General features: G+C 59.7%; 2 protein-coding genes across 3 annotated transcripts in view; both read right to left on the minus strand.

The window, feature by feature from the left end:
• Positions 1–6,312: 6,312 nt before the first annotated feature.
• Positions 6,313–7,950, minus strand: TREX2 (three prime repair exonuclease 2). The gene is made up of 2 exons (XM_045996007.1): positions 7,812–7,950; positions 6,313–7,314 (listed from the first exon to the last, which is right to left on the minus strand). Exon 2 carries the CDS (start codon positions 7,278–7,280, stop codon positions 6,570–6,572), a length of 711 nt encoding a protein of 236 aa, XP_045851963.1. The 5' UTR covers positions 7,281–7,314; positions 7,812–7,950; the 3' UTR covers positions 6,313–6,569.
• A 1,720-nt stretch (positions 7,951–9,670) lies between these two features.
• Positions 9,671–19,011, minus strand: part of HAUS7 (HAUS augmin like complex subunit 7) — a 28,982-nt gene continuing 19,641 nt past the window's right edge. The window contains exons 5-10 of one of the 2 annotated variants that reach the window (XM_045996005.1): positions 17,194–17,285; positions 16,639–16,797; positions 16,431–16,527; positions 15,674–15,898; positions 14,516–14,630; positions 9,671–9,807 (exon numbers count right to left, since the gene is read on the minus strand). In XM_045996005.1, the coding sequence (XP_045851961.1) occupies positions 9,737–9,807; positions 14,516–14,630; positions 15,674–15,898; positions 16,431–16,527; positions 16,639–16,797; positions 17,194–17,285 (759 nt within the window). In that variant the 3' untranslated portion in view covers positions 9,671–9,736. The remainder of the gene's footprint in view (positions 9,808–14,515; positions 14,631–15,673; positions 15,899–16,430; positions 16,528–16,638; positions 16,798–17,193; positions 17,286–19,011) is intronic. The other variant, XM_045996006.1, reaches the window with a different exon arrangement.

Genomic DNA, 19,011 nt, shown 5'->3' on the forward strand with positions numbered 1-19,011 from the left:
GGAAAGGTCCGTGACTCCCGGCTCCTTCTCCTCTTTCTCCGAAAGCAGGATTTCCAGGTTCTCCACCGAACACCCCCGGCAGCCAGGTAATCTGCTCCGCACACCCAGGTTGCTGGGGTCAGAGAGCAGAGGCGTTGCTCGCCGTCAACAGCCAGCCTGCCTTCTCCTACCGCCCTCCTGCCTGGCAGCCCCCGGACCCCTCCCTGCCACCACCACCCCGGTCATGCTGGGTGGCTGGCCCAGCACTTCCTGCCTTCTCTTCCCTGCCCGTGGGTCAGGCCCAAGGCAGCTGTGCAAGCACTTTCCAAGACTCCTGCTTGGCCAGGCTGGTGGAAGGGAGAAGAGTGCAGAGCCAGCAGGTAGGGGAGCTGAGTGTGCGTGGGGCTGCCCCCTGCATCCAGCGGAGAGCCGTCCTAGTGGGAGTCTAGGCGGTTCCTAGGACACTGGGTGTGCTTCAGCCTGCGATCCGCGGCAGGGGGCTTCAGCCCCGGCGCCCACCTCGCTAGGCGTGGAAGAACCAGCCTGTAGCTCTAATGTGGCAGAATTTCCCCTGATGGAAGGAGACGTTGCTCCTGGCCCTCTCTCAGAGCACTTGCATGAGAACTGAAATAAGCCTCCCGCCAGCCTCAGAGCCCAGGAAGGTTCTTCGCAAGGGTCCCAGAGGCACCTCTTTGAAACGCACTGTCGAGGAAGGTAGGCCCCCTTGGCTCCCGCTCTAGCCTCTGGCCACCTGCCTGCCACAGAGACAAAGCTTTCAGTGTCCTTAGGATAAAGGCAATTCACTAGCCCAGATGGCCACCCTGATTAGGGCGAACCTGCCATGAGCCAGGATGGGCGATCTTGCGACGTACCTGCATGGCCTGGTGGGCAATTCCGTTCAACACTTCGTAGTCACATTGTTTGCTTCCTTTTCCACACTTGTGAAGAGGGCTGTGGGTGGGCACGACCTTTAGTTTCTCCCAAAACAGGCAGGGTTCAGGGGGAGGGGGCCAGAGTGAGAGGACGTAGATCTGGCGCAGGGATGAATGCGGGCTTCTCCCCCCCCCCCCCCCCCCCCGCGCCTGTCTGGGACTAGAGGCGCTCGCACTTCACACCACTTACGAGACCCCAAGAGCTCGGGCTGCATGTGAGAGCGGCTAAAAAGGAGATGGAAACTGAGCAGCTTTGTATCCGTGTGTCCTAACTCCCCTGCGTGCCTATAGACCATATGCAAGGTTTTATATGCTCGTCAGACCCCCATAAAGCCAGAAAGAAAAATTAAATTAAATTAAAATTCTAAAAACTTTTAAAAATTAAAAGAGAGATGCCTGGACTGCCAGCCAAAATACAAGAAATAAAGAGAAGGGTCAGAAAGAAAAGACGTTAACAACCGATTAAAGAAAACCTCCTTGAGAAGACAAAGGCCCCTCAGATCCAAAGCAGATTGCCCCAGAGCTGGGCCATGCCTGGTGAACATTCCTGAACTCCCAGGATAACTGGAACCTCTTAGAAGCTTCCAAACAAAAGGAATCCGCCACAGCAGGAGGGGATCCGAGTGACCCGGATAGCTAGCCAGGCAGCTCTGGAAGCCAGAAGCTGAAGACATGCCTGCAGGCCGGTGGTCCCGGCAGCCCTGCGACTCCCTCCCCCAGCCAGTCACTCACCCAGCAGGGGACGGGAAGCCCAAGTTCAGGAACGATACGTAGTAGAAGACAAGCTGCTGGACCACACAGGGCAGAGGCCCCAGGGTGCAGCGGCCGGCCATCACCTTGCAAGCTGGGCGGTGCTGCCTCCGCGGGGGCAGAAAGCCCAGAGAACAGGCACACGGTGCTGGTTCATTCTGCCACGACGTGGCTGGGCTAGGTTTTTGGTCAGGCAACTGTCGGTGTCACGTGAAGGGATTTTTTTCTTTCTTTAGGCGAGATTAACACCAAAATCAGCAGAGTCCGAGGCGAGCAGATCGGCCTCTGTAAATGCAGCTCTTCCCTGAATCTGCAGCCCCCAAAATTGTGTGGGCCCACTTCCTGCTCTGTTGCTCAGGAGAAGCCCGATGGATACAGTTACAAGCCTGGACGCACGAACACGCAGCTACCAGACAGGCCAACGAACTGCAGTTCTCACGCCATAGATTCACATAATGTCACAGAATCGGATCGATGCAGTAGACAAAACGAGTCGGAAGATAACGGAACCAAACAGTACAATTGTCAAACTAGGGTCTGGAGAGACACAGAAAAGTGCATGAAAGGAGAGGCAGTTTTTCACAGTCTGTGGAACAAGTTTTCAAAGTTATTTATACATTTGGCTTCTCTTGTGGGTTGAATAGTTCCCCCCACCCCCAAACAAAAAGACATGTCGGAGTCCCGACGGCCAGCACGTGCGAGTGTGACCTTATCTGGACACAGGGTCTACCCAGAGGCAATCGAGTTACATGAGGTCGTTAGGGTGGGGCCCTGAGCCCACAGGACCGGGTCCCTCTACGAGGGGGTCATTTGGACGCAGACACGGGCACACGGCGGGAGGCCACGTGAGGAGGGGGACAGAGCTCGACTGGAGGCTTCCCCAAGCCCAGGAACGCCACTGATGGCCAGTGACCACCAGAAACTGGAGGAGAGTCCGGAGCCGACGGTCCCTCAGAGCCGCCAGGAGGAGCCACGCCTGCCCACACCTGGATCTCGGACTGCGGGCCCCCGGTCTGTGAGGGAAGGGATTTCGCTCGTTGGAGCCACTCGCTGTGGGGGGCTTGGTCATGGAGGACCTAGGAAACTCATACTGTCCCCAAACACCCTTAAGTAACACATCCTCAGACCGGTACGCAATACAATTAGAAATACACAGTAAGAGATGACCGCAAAGTCTTCACAACTCAGATAAGGTCTACTCTGCGAGCTTTATGTCCGCGAAGACATGAAAGCGAAATTAGAAACATCCGTAATGCAAAGCAAAGAGGGAGATCTCACTCGGAGAAACATTAGTCTCTGGCCTCAGTTATTCAAGAAGGAAGATGACAAAGGAACGTAGTTTTCCTCTTCAGAAATGAGAGGAAAAGAACAAAAACTAAACCTAAAGAAAATAGACAGATGGAATTAATAAAATTAAAAGTTGAAGTTAACAAAGAAGAAAACCAAAAACTAAAAAAGAAAAAAAGGATAAAGGATAAACCAAAATCTTGTTGTTTTTTTTCCTTTGTAAAGACCAATGGAATGTATAAACGGGAAAGGAGCTGCCAACGCCGAAGAAACAGAAAGACTTGTGGACCCTTAGAGGAAACTGACCTTACAGACCCTGACACGACGTGGAGGCGCTCATGATTCTTTAGAGCAGCATCTGATGAGACCCCGTTTATGCAGAATCGCAAGCGTGGGCGAGTGTGTGGGAGGTGCAGCTAAGTGTGTGGGAGGGGCATCTGTGAGGAGTGTGTTTGCACTCCCGTCAGCTGGTGTATGCGTGTGCGTGGAGGTGGGTGTGTGCACGGGGAGGGACGTGTGAGTGCGGTGCACATGCGTGGGCTGAGGCGCAGGAAGCAGGGTCCCCACAATGCCAACACGCGAAACCCTCTCGCAGACACTTGTCTGCCCTGTAGGAATTCTGCACAAGGCCAGGCTTCGGCAGGAAGCGCCAACACCCACTGGCCTCCCTGAAGAAACACAGCGTAACTACCGTGAGCACCTCCTACCTCCAAAGCTCACGGGTGTGCTGTGCTTTGTCCCACCTGCTGGGCGACACGCAGGCTGGGTCCAGCCCGGGACTGGTATGAATACAGCCGCCACGAGCAGTCATGTGTGTGTGTGTGTGGACACCTAAACTCATCTGTTGGCTAAGTGAGCACCTAGGAGGGGAACACGGGGTCATGGTGGCAGGTGCACATGGGCCATTTTAAGACGCAGCCTGACTGCCTTTCACACTGTCTTATCCTCCAACATTTCTACCGGTTCTTCGGCATCCTCGCCGACACTTGCCACCAGCAGACTTTTATCCCGTAGCCATTCCGATACATGTTAAGTGTTCAGGAATTCTGAGAGCTGATGGTGAAACACCATTATGGGAAATGAAACTATCTGAACGTCCACCTATATTAAAAACGAAGGGGATACTCGGAACTCATCACGCCCCATTTCACCGGCTTACGGCCATCCCCGTCACAGCCAACAGCACGGCGCGCTCCGGTGCGTCTCTCCCCGGCCTCGCGTTCCATGACATGGTGCGGATGCCTGGAAACTGGCCTGGTGGACCGACTGAGACCATCATGGGACTCGGCATATGCTACAAACCAGGGCTTGATCCTTTATTGCTTGGGTGACTGTGCAAACTTGAGTCCGTAGTCGTTACATACATACTAGCAGAAAAAGGGGGGTTGATACTCTTCCAGTATCAAAAACTATCTCTAGTTCAGCGAAGGTGTGCCTCGTGTCGCCAATGAACATGGGAAGTTCCCACGTACATCTCTGTTTCGCTTCCTCTTACTCATTAACACAAATGAAAATAGTAACCAACACTTATGTGGGAACCCCACTCGTGGGTTTACATCCTTCGTATCAGTAGAACTGGAAACTACTCATGAGTGTGGGTATATACACACACAGGCGCCCATGCGCAGACCCACACATTTGCTTTCCCCGAGACAGCACAGAAGGCACCAGGTTTGGCCTGGGAAGGTGCCTGAGGCCAGGAGAGCCCAAGGTGGGCCCGGAGAGCACTCTGGGCCAGTGGCAGTGGCCACAGATCAGGCTGTGAACCTGGCCGCCCGGGGCCTACAGTCAGGCCCCTCCTGACTTGCCTATTGAGTGAGAAAGGGACCCTCTTGGCATCAGCACCTCAGCTAGGTAATGGGGACCCAACCCAGCCTGGGCACCAGGGATCTGAGGGTTCCTGGCTGCCTCAATCCTGGCGGTGCCCCTACGCTCTCAGCCCCGGCCGGGTGCAGGCTCTGGGGCCGAGGGCCCACTCTGGCCTGGCCTGTGGCCCTCTGCCAGGTGGGTGTTCTCCTGCCGCAGGGAGCCAACCAGCCTTCCCTGGGAAGCCCGGCAGTGCACAGACCACACTCCCCGCCTAGCCCCCACAGGTCCTTCCCTCACTGTATACCCTCCCCCACTGCTGCCATCCTGTCCTTGGCCAGACCCATGGCTTCCCTCCAACTGAGCCCCAACCCCATTGCTCTCCCCCCCCCCCTTAGGAGCCATCTTTGCCCCAAGGTGGTCCTCGGTGGCCCATTCTCCAGAAGGCAGCCCGAGAGGCACTGTAAAAACATAAATCAAATTTTGCCCCTCTCCTGCCTACAACTTTCAGTGGCTCCCCATCACCCTCGGGGTCAGTCCAGACCCCCCTGCCCGAGGAAATGGGCATGGCCCCAGGTGACCACTGCCTGCATTCTACCTCACACATTGCTGTCGCTCTAGTCACTCTGACCTAGTTAGAGTAGCCCCGATGGGCCCGGCTGGCTCAAGGCTCAAGGCTTTGCTCCTGCGAGTCACTCTTGGGTGTGGCCGCCCCACCCACCGCACCCCTTCTCACCTGCTCTCCCTGTCTCTCAGACATCCCGCCCCTGCCTTGCCCCATTGTTTGGTGACACAGGTCGGGCCCCAGAGGCAGGTTAGCTTGCTCCCCGAAGCCTGGCCAAGCCACAAGGGACACAGGGCCCAGGACAAACTCCTTCCCAGGTGCTGCTGTCCCGGTACTGGCCGGTCCTCCTCTCCTGCACACCTCAGGCACCCCTCACCCCACACGCACCAGAAGGCCCTCCTAGAGACGGACTTGCACACGTAAGGCCCTTTCCGCATATGTGTCTGTGCGCAAAAGGGGGCGCCTCCCGATTTCTCCCACACCCGGAGCAGGTCAGGCAAGCACTGTGATGTTCTACGGGCCCATCTTTCATCCTGTTGCCACCGCACAGGGCAGGGACAGAGGCTTCGGGAGAGGAAAGAGCTGCCCAGGATCCACAAGGGGCAAGAACTGGAGCTGGGCTCTGCGCCTAGGCGGGCACGGCGCTCTGTGGGCACAGCACTCCGGGCTCCTTGGAGGCTCTCCTCCGGTTCCGTCCCCAGCTTGGATTCGGGACCAAGGCACATGATCCTAAGGCTCCCCGCCACCAATTTCCTGAGCCTTGGGGGTGACAATGCAGGGAGTGGGTGATGAGCGAGGCAACAGCAGACCAGAAGGGGAGGAGGCCCGTGGTGGGGGACCCCCAGCCCTGCCCGTCAGCCCTCTGGACCAGCCTCTGAGCGAGGGATCCTCACCCGCACACCCTCCCACCAGGCGCACCGCAAGCATAGGTTACAAGGGGACGGCTGGGCGGGGGGGAGCTCTGCTCTGGCCTGGCTCCCCGCCTGCCCCCTCTGCGCAGGGTGTAGGGGGGCAACGGGAAACTCGTTGGTGAGTGGTTGTTGATGTTTATTGAGACCAGGTGAAGGGCAGGAGCCTGCAGCAGCAAACCACTAGAGCACAGTCCGGGGGGGTTGGGGCGCAGGAGAAAGCTCTCGGGCCACAGGGCTACACAGGCCAGGGCCAGGAGCAGGCCCTGCACACACCCAGGGCTAGCGGGCTAAGAGGACAGGGAGGGACAGCGGGGGATGGCCTCGCCGAGCCCCTGGCACTCAGGCTTCGAGGCTCGGGCCATCGGGTGGCACATACATGGGCTCGATGTGGGCCCAGCTCCGGGCCTGCTCATCGGCCCAGCCAAGCAGCTCGGCAGCCCGGTGCAGGAAGACCAGGAGCAACGTGTGGACATCACCCTCGGCCGAGTGGGCTGCGCTGGGCTCCGCCTGGAAGTAGCGGCGGAAGAGGCTGCCCAGGCTGTATCCCTTGCAGCCCTGGGCCCTGGTGCCGTGGCTGTGGGCGCGGTCCAGGCTCCGCAGCGCAGGCAGCGTGTCCAGGCAGACGGTGTCCGCGGGCAAGCAGGCGCCCAGGCGCCGCAGCTCCGTGCACAGCAGCGGGAAGTCATAATCAAAGCCGTTGTGGGCCACGAGGCAGAGGGGGCCCTCCTGGCGGCTCAAGAAGGCCTGCAGCGTCCGCACCACGGCGGCGTCGAAGCCGGCCTTCCGGCACCGTGCCAGGCTGGCACTGCTCAGGCCGGTGATCTCGCTGGCCTTGGCCGTGAAAGGGCGCTCCGGGCTCATGCACAGCGTGAGCTTGTCCAGGACCCGGGGCAGCACAGGGGCACCAGCCTCATCTCGGTCCGGGTTCTCCAGGGAGGAGCGGTGCACTGCAGACAGGGATATCTCAGCCACCTCAGGATTGACACCGGGGAGCCCGGTGGCTTCCAGATCCAGGAAGATGAAAGTCTCTGCCCGGGGCGCCTCGGACATGGCGATGTGCTCACGGGGACAGCAAAGCCTAAAGCTGCCAGGGCAAGAGGCACAAAACCTGAGGGCCAGAGTGATGGGGCTGCCTGGGCCCAGCCACACACAGCGGATTCCAGGGCCAATGCTCCAAGCCCCTTTGTTCAAGATGAGGCCTCCCAGGGCCTTGGCACCCTCTCCATTCTGTGCCCCAGTCCCTCCCTGGCCACCGTCACTACTACCAACCAGTAAACAGCAAAAGGTAGGGCTGGTCTGCGCAGATCCCAGCCCGGGGGCCTCTGCCGCCTGCCTCCAGGTACCTGAGAGGCCAAGCGCACCAGGTCCGTGTCACCAGGGACCCAGGGAGGGGCCAGCCCAGGATGGTACCTTCACTGAGACACCTTGGCTGGGAGCCTGCAGTCCTCGGGTCATTTGTCGGGAAACAGGCAGCCGAGCCTCCTTGGTTTGGCCTCCCCTGGCCTCCCTGGCACACCAACTGGGCCACCTGCCTCTGGGCTCCCGGCGGCTGTCCTCACCGACCCTGCTGCGCTGGCTTACCTGGGGCGGGTGCTGGCCGGCTTCCTGGGCTGCTGGGCACCTGTCTCCACACAGGCTGCTCCAGGCGGCCTTTAATCAGTGGCCGTGGCCCGCCCCCAGCCGCCTGTTGGGCAACGAGGAGGCCTAAGGCCGCAGGACCTGTGCAGCCGGCTCACCGCCCCCTCGCTCACTCACAGGCTGCTAGACACACGCCCTGTGTTTACAAATTGGAAAGCAGGCTCCTGGGCCACACGCAGCCTCCCCACAAGCCAGGCCATGGGCTGGAGGAACGTGTCATCACAGGCTCGAGGAGGAAGCACGAGCCATCCACCCAGCCTGGCCTCCAAGTCTGACCGGGGCCAGGACTTAGCAACTGAGCTGGGGCGACTCCCAGCAAGGTGGCAAGTCCCTTTCTCCAGAGCAGAGCTCTACCCGTGTCACAGGACCCAGGCCCTCATGAGGCTAAAGAGAGCTTGGGAGTGGGCAAGAGGTGCCTGCGTGTGCCGTGCTTAGCCACAAAGGGAACGGCGCCCTCGGGATGGGACCTGGGTGTCACCCCAGTGACCTCGGACACTTTCCACGCTGCCTGGCTCCCACAGGCTCGCACAGGCTTGCCTGCCAGCAGGAAGGGGAGATGGGTATTTGTTTCACGGGCACAATGACCCATAATATCTAAGAGGCCTTTAGCAGAGGCTGCCAGGAAGGAGGAAGAGAGGCGAGGCCTCACCTGGCAAGCCACGTGGGCTCCCGCTGAGCCAATCCTGCCCCACCAAATGACGAAGGATGAGCAACGGGCAAGGTGGGTGTACGAGGCCGCCCCTGCTGCACCCCCAGCCCCGCGGGAGGGGGAGTGAAGGCCAGCCCCCCAGAGCCCGGACAAGAAGGCCCTCCCTGGCCAGAAAGTGGGCGGCATTGTCCCGAGGACCTCGTTCTGGAGCGAGACATGTCAGCCCTCGGCAGTGGGTGCCCACAGCCCCAGCCTCCTGCCAGGGGCAGAGGCAGGCAACCGAGAGGCTGGCTGCAGCTGCCCGCCACGGGCCCGCACGAGTCCCTTGGCGGGTGAAGCTGTGGGTGCAGCCAGGCAGCGTTGAACCTGGGCCTCCGCCAGTGGTCTCCTCGTCTGCAGCACCCACGGGGGCCTTGACAAGGTGAAGGCACAGAAGCAGGTGAGGCCCGCAGCCAGGGAGGGCCTCTGCAGTGGACCAAGTGCTGGGAGGGAGGCCCCTCCTCGAGGCCCCTTTGGCCTATCGCTGGGCTGAGGGAGGCAGAGGCCCCACCAGTCATGCCTGTTCCCGTGCTTGCAGGGAGGGAGGTGGCCGTGACAGGCACACTGCTCAGGGAGATACTGGGTCACCCTGGGAAGCCCAGAGAGCAGCTTCCGGGACAACCAGTCAGGCTACTGGCAAGAATTCCCCAGGCCAGTGCCGGGAGCCCTGGGGAGGAAGGAGGGGGGGAACACAGGCCCTGGCCACTGGATCCCAGATCGGGTGGGTGCCCGTGGCTGGGCCGTGGCCCTCACATGGGACCCCAAAGGCCAGTCACAATGGATGCAGCAGGAGGCAGTCAGGTGCCACAGCGAGGTGCAGACTTCTGGGGCTTGACATCGCCCAGTTTAACTGGGCAGGGGAAAGGGATGGAAGAGGGGCACGGCTAGAGCCGCCTGGGACGGCAGGAAGCCCCTGGCCAGGTACGGCCCGGGATCCAGGGTGCCAGCCCGGGAAGAGGAGCCGACGGAGCAGCGGGGCGCCCCGGCCCCTCAGCTCCAGCCAGGCGGCAGGAGGAGGCAGGCGTGAGGCAGCTTCCTGGAAGCCGAGCCTTCCTTTCTCTTCACCTGACCTCTGCCTCCTCCCTCCGTCCCTCCCAAGCTGCGTCTCCTGCCCAAGGCTCGCCTGTGGCCCCCGCCCCCTGCCACCTGGCTCTTCGGCGCGGGGCTTCCTGCTCACAGCCTACTCCATGCCTTTCTGCAGCCTGTCACAGAAGATCTTGTATTTCTGGCTCAGTTCTTCCATTTTGGTGGCTGCAGAGAAAAAAAAAAAACAAAACGAACAGCAAAGTGACTCCTCATACTTCCCAGCCTGGAAAAGGCCACTGCCTACCCCCCGCCGCGAGCCCTTCCTCGGCCCCAGGCTTCCCTGCGCCTGACCCCGGGAGGGCCTGCAGCCTGGGCATCCAGCTGCCACCGAGATCCGGAAGCTGCTGAGCCGGGAGCTGCGAGGAGGTCCGGGGCTGAGAGCAGAGATGGAAGGCCCTGGGGGCTCCAGGCTGAGCCCCAGGCCAGGTTCTATTCCCTGAGCCTCGTCCCTGCCCACCCTGGCCCCCACCAGAGCCCAGGAGCCAGGGGCTCTTCCGAGCCGCACGAAACACCGCAAACTGCTCAGACCAGGAACCCCGGCCTCCGGCCAGGCAGGCAACTGCTCTGACCTGCTGCTGGGCTCTCGGGCAGCCCCAGTCCGCGCCGGCCCCTTGAGGTCCCGATGCAGGTCATGAGTGCGGGGCCTAAGTACAGGGACTTCCGCTCACTCCCCTCCCCCATCCTGGGGACTCCGGGCTCTTCCCTTCGGTTCCCCGGGGTTAGTGGCGCCTTCCCTTAAACACACACCTATTCGGTCCTCCACCAGCCTGCCTCGCTGCCTCCCGCCCGGCCCCTCCCCTCCCACACTGCAAGGTCTTCAACCGACATTTGGTCCTGCCTGTCCAGAGGGGGACACTGAGGCTCAAGTATCACGCAGTGTGCCTCAGGGTGACGAGCCCGGCCCCAACGCCCCTCTGCCCGTCATCAGCGCTCCCGCCGAGCGCACTCGACTGTGCTTCCTGTCCCCATCACTTTCCTCCTCCCGTGGGGTCTTCCTCGGGCCCTTCCGGAGGCCTGCACCTCTGCCACAACCCCCGGCCTGCCCCCTCCACCTCCTGGGGCCACCTCCACGCCGGGTGCCCCAGCAGCTCACACGTCCTGGGCTCTCTTGGCCAGAAGCCAAGGAATCAGCCTCCGGAGGCCGCAGTTCACGCTCTGAAAGCTTGGACCCCAGCATATTCGGGGTTCCATCCTCTGTTTCTCCCTCCTCCCCTCTGCAGGGCCTGCCAGACACTGGGATCGGGCCTCATTTTGCTGGTCTGTGCATTTTCTCTCGATTCTGACACACTTGTTTGCCTGCTCCTGCCGTCCTGCCCCCACAGAGCTCTTGCCCTTGACCTTTTACAGCACTCTGGCAACCATTTTTAACTTCGAAGGGTCTTTGCTTGTTTTCCTCTTTGTCGTTTTCTCATGGTTTTCTAGGTTAGGGTGTGCTGGGAAGCTCTCGTTTCTGAATGACTTTTCCAGGTCTTTCTTCTCTGTTCCATGGTGCTGGGCCAGGCTGGGGAGAGAAGGCCTGGGAAGCTGCTGTGCTGGTCTCCCCTCGCTCTGGTGGAGACACCTGTGTCCCACGTCCTGCACAGCGTTTCCCAGCAGGGGCTCTGTGGGGGGCGGGCGGCAAGGCAATGGACGTGGCCATCACGTCGTGGGCACTTGCACCAGAGAAAAGTGGGCTTCAGTTGGGATGCTGAAGCCAGGCCAGGAGCCTGGGTGAACCGTTTGCTTCAGTAAAGTTCTTTCTGAAAGGACAGGCAAGGCTCGCACTGGGGACGCCACTCTGTACAGACCGGCCTTGCCCGCACCCTCTGCCCCCCAGGGCTACTGGCCACAGGGCCCTGGGACAGCAGCGCATCTCCCAGACGAGCCCCACTCTTCTCCCCCGGGCTGTGGCTGTGTCGGGGCTGTCAACCCCCCTCCCGCGCTCTCCGCACCGAGGCGAATGGGGCTTCAGGTCCACTTAGCAGAGATGGCGACTGCCGCACGATGATGAGAGGAGCGGCCCAGTCCATGTCACCAAGGCCCTCTCCACACACGCAGCAGCGTGGCTCAGGACACAGGCCTGGCGGGCACACCCAGCCCCTCACTGCGACATGGGGATGTGCTACCAAGGGAGCCTGGCCGCTGACGCACAGAGAGGTGGCCCAGCCTCTCGTCCTGGGGAGGGAAGGGCCACAGGCAGGCAGAACTCCCGCAGCTGCAGGTCCTGAAGAGGCCACAGGCCGAGGCCTTGGGTTTGGTCAGGTGGGACACAAGGGAAGGCGGGAAGGCCGTTCCGACCGGCCCTGGCATGGAGCCGGCACGGACTGCCTCGCTGGTGTGTCTGTGGCCCAAGAACTCATCTCAAACAACGTCTGGAGGGGCCGCGCTTTCCCTCCCCACTCTCCAGACCCACCGAGGGGGCCGGGATCTCAAGGGTGAGCCTGTGGGGCACCCCGCAGGAGAAGGGGGAAGGAGGGGTTCACACAGCTCAGACGGCACAGTTGGCCCTCCAGCAGTCCCGTGAAGGACACTAAGGACCATTACTGCATTAACGACGGCATTTTATTAACAGCAATTATGTACAGTGGCGGTGGTGAGTCACAGGGACAGTGGTGACTAGGATAAATGTTAGGACAAATGTTAAAATGGATGACTTTGTGGCGGGTCCGTCAGGAAGAAGAGACCCCCCGAGTGCCTGGTTATACACGCGGCAAGGCCACGAACAGCAAGGCGGCTGGCTGCCGGGGGAGAGGGCTGGCCGGCAAGTCCACACAGAGGGAGGGCTCAGAGTCTGTGACCTTTAGGCACTCCTTGGGGGTGCCCTGCGGGTAAACATTTACAAGCAAACGCCAGGGCTTGGGAGAAGGTGGGTAGTGGGCTGTCCACAAGGGCTCTGAGGAGTGCTGCAGGCCTGGCAGTCTAGAAGGCCACATGCATACCCAGGGCTGTGTCAGTACCCAGGAGAGGACGGACAAGGACGTGAACGATCGCCTCTGGCTGACCTCGAGGCTCAGAACAAGCGGAAGTGAAGGAGAAGAAAGAGCCATGAACCGTCCGGCGCTGATGAGGAGCGAGGCTGCCTATCCCGGAAACTCAGCGGACTCCGAAAGGGAGAAAGTCAAGGCCATGTGCACCAAGACTGATTCGAATCTGACTGCCCAGAGCCGAAGACCAAGTGGCTCTTGAGCGCAGAGGAGCAGAGGGTCCGTGGAAGGGTCTCCACGGGGTCCGCAGCTGGGTTCACATCACAAGTCAAACACGATTCCTACCCGGCTCTTTACAAGTTGGCCAGCATCAGCTGCGGGGCGATGACCACGAACAAATGACTGACACGCAGACGAGTCTCCCAGAGACGCTGCCACCGTCCGGTTAGGACAGCAGCTAGCCATCAACGGGAAAAGACACGTGGGGCTTCCTAGGGTGCTAGCGTGTTCTAGCTCTTGACCCGGGTCACGGCTACACAAGTATTCACTTAAAGTCACTTGAACTGGAATAAAGGGGGTTGGCCAGAGCGCAGGCGAAATACCCATATCCCATTCCTGTTCCACTCCCTCTGAATTGAGGTTCCTCGCTAAGCACTATTTTTCTTATAAAAAAGAGCTTTTCTGAATGCATATTTCCATAATAAAACAGTAAATTTACTCGGAAAAAAAGTTTAATTGAAACTAAATGCAGATCCCATCTGCCACATCCAATAACAGAAATGTCAGAAGGATCCGATCTGGCACAGAGACCGCGGTTAGCCAACAGGGACGGGCCTCACCACCACGCCACCCAGAGCCCCGTCCTCAGGGCACAGTCGACGACGGGAACACACTTTATGTCTCAGCATGTTTCCTGCATCCTTTGGCAAGCTTGCCGGTGGGAAGGGGCGCACTACCCGTGTTCACTAGGGACTATCTAAAGACTACAGAGCAGGAGAGAGAAGAGAACCGAGTACCACCGCCTCTGATTCCAACACAGAGGAAAGCAGCGTCCACAGCCCGGCTTGCTCCCCACAGGGGGTCTTCTACTTGTCTGTCCTTTAGACAAGAGAGATCGGCCTGCAGCTCCCCTTTGACATTCTGTGCCGTGCAGCTCTACGTCGCCGTAACCAACCTTGGAAACAACAAACACTATCCCACCATAATCATACACCATCATTTACCAAAGCACCTCCCAACGTGAAAACCTGGGGCTGTCTCCATTTTCCGCTATTGTAAGTCTTGCAACGGCATCTTTTATAATAGCAAACAGCTGAAAATGACCTATAGGCTGGATAATAGAAAATGTTAAGCAACTTATAGCAAATACCTGAACAGAAGTGTGTTTGACAATTGAAAACGTTACGTCCAGAACATGGGAAAATGCTTATAACATTTTTTTAAGTGATCTCTACATCCAACGTGGGGCTCGAACTCACAACCCCGAGATCCAGAGTCACACGCTCTGTGTACCAGGCCAGCCGGGCGCTCCAGGAAAATGCTTATCATGTGGTCCCAGGAAAAGAACATAATATAAAAGTGTGTATGACACTTACACAAAGAAATACAAAAGGATGAAAGGACAAAAAATAGAGATAAACAGACCAAAATATGAATATCAACCATCTCTGGACCACCGGGTCGCGGACTGCTGTGAGTAGACTTCTGCACAGCCTGCGGTCATCCCAATTTCCCACAATTAATTGTTTCAGTTTGTAATCTGTAGAAAGCATTTTTCCCCCCAAGGGAAGAAAAACCTTATGCATCAGAAGAATAAGAAAGTGAGGGACGGTCCCCAAATACTCCCCAAACCCTGGCGAAGCAAGCAGCAGCCGCGTGTGAGGCAGGCACCAGGCCGAGGCGCACGGGGACGGCCCTGCCTCTGACCACGGAGCAGGCAGGCCCAGCCCCAGAGAGCGGCAACCACATACCTAGACTCATGACAGAGTTGTTGCTGCCCCAACAGATCTGCTGGCCTTGCTGCCGCTTCGCCATCTCCACAGCTTTGGCCGAAGTGTCCGTGACCTCCATGACCGCTTTCAACAGCTGCGAGGGACAGAGAGAGGGAGGCACGTAGGCATTAAACGCTGGTGGGCTGATCTGCAGAAGCCATCTCCTGCCTCCCCCCGGGTTCACACTGACATGTGCTCTTCCCCACACCCTCAAGCACGGGGCCTTCACCCCCAAGGACAGCCCCGGGAGAGGACAGGACTGCCAGACAGCTGGAGAGTCACTGATCAGAGCTCCCCAGCCTAAGTCCCTTCTTCCAGGCCCAGCGGGATGCCACACAATTACTTGTCCCATCCCACACGAGCAGCCAAGCAAAGCCACGGGCACAGTAGGAAAAATCAATGTCCCAAGACTAACAAAGGGGAGGCCTTCCTGACGAGAAAGGAATGTACCCTCTCTTGCCCTGCAGGCAGAGCTGCAAAGGACAGGCTGGTCAGAGGTTTGGGAGCCTGGGGGTCCTCGGGTTAAGAAACCAAGACAGTGCTTGCTTCAGCAGCACTTAAACTAGAATTGGGAAAAAAACAAAGCAAATGGGGCAGAAGCCCTGAGCCAACATCAGAGGTTTAGCTTGGACTCCAGGGGTCTGAAAGGTGGAACAAAAAAACGAGTTAGTAAATATTTCTGTGGTCGGCTCAGCGTCGTGAGACCACTTTTTCCTATGCTAGCTGGGTCAGGGACACAGACAGGCAAACATCCGTCTGTGTGTCCGGCAGAGTTCTTGGTCATACACGAGAATGAACGAGCCATGATACATTCAGGCATCATGCGAAGACTGAGTGAGACCGATACGGCGACAGAGGCTAGCGGCTAGGACCCAGTGCAGGCAGGACAGGCCCAGGGTCTTGGCTCAGCTAACAGCCCCCCCGAAGTGCAGTGCGACGGACTCCCAGGGGAACGTCCATGCCAGCCCTCACCCATTCCACACACCAGGAGAAGCGCCCGCCCCACCTGCCCCAGGCCCCAGGACGAGGCCAGAGCCCAACTGCGCCAAGCCCCTCCCAGCACACCCACCAGCTGTGGCCGAGGCCGCAGCAGCAGCTGGGAGGGAGGGGAAGCCCGGGAGGAAAGGGGGTTCTTACCTGGCCACACGACATCAGAGTCTGGTACGCGGCCTGGATGATGGGGCCGCACGGGTGGAGGGAGGGGCCTGGGCGCGGGCAGCACTCACCCAGCTCGTCGTCATAGACTTGAAGAAAAGCCACGACGAGCTGGTGGAAGTCCGAGATGACCAGGCGCAGCTTCTGGTCCAGGGTGCTGGGGTCAGCCGCACTCACAGCAGCCCCCTGTTTGTGCTGTGCGAAGCACTGCAAAGCCAGAGGCAGAGGGACCCTTGAGGCTGCCCCGGCCGCGCTGGGGCCACCAAGTCTCTTCCCGCACCAGATACGCAGGACCAAAGGCAAAAAAGAGCAAGTGGGTTTTGAGCAAAGCTGCCACAGGCCTCTGCCTATGGGGGCCACAGCCTCCTCCATGGGAAAAGGAGGAGGCCAGGCCAAGGGCTGCTGGGAAGGCCACGTGTAAGAAAGCGCATGAAAGCCCAGACCCCAGGGCCCAGTGCATCGCCTGCAGGCGGTCAATCCTTTCCATTCTTCGGAAAGCCTCCCCACATCTGCCCGAAGTTTGCCTGCCTCTCTCCTTCCCATGGGCTGAGCACCCACAGCCTTCTAGAACCCACTGAGCCCCGTGCCTATACCGCCTCAGTTCTGCCTCGTACCACATTCATGGTAAAGGCGGGCCAGCCGGGGCTGGGGAAGCGACGCTCCCTGCCCTGAGCTACGAAGGGCCCGGTCAGGCCCTCCCGCCCAAGCACCACAGCCCCCAGGAGCTGGGGGCCCTCACCTCTGCCCTGAGCACCTGCAGCCTGGCAGCGCTCTCCCGCAACTTCCCGGCCAGCTCCGTCACCTTCCCCTCCTCCGGCTGCACAGGGGGGCTGGGCCTGCAGGGAGAGAGGACACAGCCGGCTCGGCGCCACGCCAGGCATCGGAGCGCCCGCAGGCCACACGTGCAAGGGCTGGTCTCGGGTGATGGAACCAAGTGGGACACGAACCTCGGCCAGTCGTTGCTCTGCTGGTCAAGGAGGGGCTGCATGTCCAGGGGCCACAGGTCACACTCTGGGCTCAGGAGCATCTGCAGGCGGGGGCCGGAGAAGAGCTCCCCCAGCAGCGCCTCGTTCTTCTCTCTGGTTCCCTCTAAGTGCTCCTTCACACTGCCAAGGCGGCCCCAAGGCCATGCTGTCACCGGCCAGAGCATGGCCTCTGGGGCCTGTCGGCAGACTTGCTGAGACTCCTGGCCAGAGGGCAAAAGGAGCCCGGACAGGGGAGCTGGGAGAAAATGTCTCCCCCAGGCCCTGCCCTACTGGGGCAGCTGGGACCAGGCTCCAGTCCTTCAAGAGCCCACCCTCCCCGGCAGGTGAGTCCGCTGGACTCACCCGCGACCGGGCCAGTGTGTAGCTGCGCTGCCCACGCGGAAGTGAAGACCCCAGCCGGAGATGCACCTGCTGCTGGGCCGCAGCGCCCCATGGGTCCCCTAGCCTCGCCAGCTCCACATAGAGCTCCGAGGGCGCCCACCGGGCCTTCCATGGAGGCCCATCCTGAGCCTTTACCTGGGGCAGCTGGAGTACCCGACGGTCAGGCTTCGGACGGCATCCAGCAGCTGGTCCAGGAGGTGCAGCTGCTTCTGGGCGCAGGCCCGGCCCTGGGCAGGGAAGAGCGGGCGTGCTCACTAGCCAGGCGCACGGTGGGCCCACCCCACACCCTGCCCTGCTGGGGCCGCTGGAAAGGAGCGCTTGGGCCGGCGGCGTTTGCGACTGGCGTGGGGACTGTGGTCACTGAGCGCTCCCAGCCTCGGGAAAGGCCCATCCTCCAGCGCGGCTCCTTGGGAGGCCTTCCCCGCCGGCCTGGCCCTCGGCTGCGTGGCCACGTCAAGACCGGTGACTCTGGAAGCTCATCAGCCTAAAACTGGCTCCTTGGACCGATCACTGCCTCCTATGGACTCATTCTCCCAGTCTGCCCCAGTGACAGCACCCGAGAGACACACCCGCACACAACCCTGGAGCAGAGCCGCGGTACGGGGCACGGGACACGGCCTGGACAGGAGACAGCCCGGGCAGAAACGCGAGAGCAGCTATCACTCAGGACCCCACAAAGCCTTGACCTGCGGCCAGAGCTGGGACGTCCTGCCTGCTGCCCCCACCCCGGGCCCAGTGCTCAGGGCTCGGCCGACCTGGGGCAGGGCTGGGACTGTGGAGCGGATCACACCAGCAACCTCTTCGTTCAGCCGCGCTGCTATCTGTACTGAGATGCACACGACAGGGAATGACCCTTTCTGAGGCTCAGTGGTTATCAGGACAGTCACGGAGCTGTGCAGCCACTGCCATTTGCTAAGTCCGGGACATCACCATCACCCCCAAAAGCGCTCCTGTCCCCACACCCCACCCCCATCCTAGTCCCCAGCACCCACCAACCTCCTTCCTGCACCTACAGATCTGCCTCTTCTGGAATCTCACGTGTGGGGTCTTTTAGGACCGGCCCCCTTCACTCAACATCGCGTTTTCAAGGTCCCTCATTATTGCTGGTTTGTCCATTCCCCAGTTAAGGGGAATTGGGGTTTTTCCCTACTTTTTGGCTCTTAAGCAATACTTTCCGCTCCGGGACAAGTTTCTGTGCAGCCCTACAGCTGACGGCGGAAGCACTGGTCATGGGGCCACTGCGGGGCTCACCACTCGGAGGAGCCGCTGGACCACGTGCCACTGTGGCTACACCGCCTGGCGCTGCCCGCGTCTGCTCGCGCTCGGGACTGTGCAGCGGGACCTCACGGCAGTTGGGTTTGCGCCCCCGATTACGGGCGGCACCTGAACACATGCTCCTTGGCCATTTGCTGATCTTGGGAGAAACGGATTCCGAGCTTCTGCCCATTTTTGAGTTGGGTTACTTGTTTTTTTCTTTGTACACCCTGGATGGTAGACCCTGCCAGATCTATGACTGACAAAGATTCTCTTTCAGTCTGTGGATTCTCTCCGCTTTCTCGATGTCCTGTGAAGCACCGAAGTGGCTCATTTTAGTGAAGTCTAACTGATTTTTTTTTCTTTTTTACTTGTGCTTTCAGTATCAAAATGACTTTTTAAAAATATTACGAACTCATGGATTTGAGTTCACAGAAGGGGCTCAGTCTGCTGCAGTCACTGTCCCTACGACGCAGGCGTCATCCCCACAACACTCCTTCCTTGGCCACGAAGGGCTACGGCTAGCTGGCGCCCCAGTCCTTCACATGCATCTCAAGTCTCGGGTATCTGCCCTGTTCTCTCACGGGACAAGGTGCTCCTGACACAAGTGGTACCTTCCCTGCCCCAGGCCTGTGTTACAACCGGAGTGTCATTGTTCGTGGCCTTTTAAGAGGCCAAGCAAGAAAACACATATATATC

The sequence above is a fragment of the Meles meles genome, chromosome X, assembly GCF_922984935.1.
Source record: "Meles meles chromosome X, mMelMel3.1 paternal haplotype, whole genome shotgun sequence".
NCBI lineage: Eukaryota > Metazoa > Chordata > Mammalia > Carnivora > Mustelidae > Meles > Meles meles.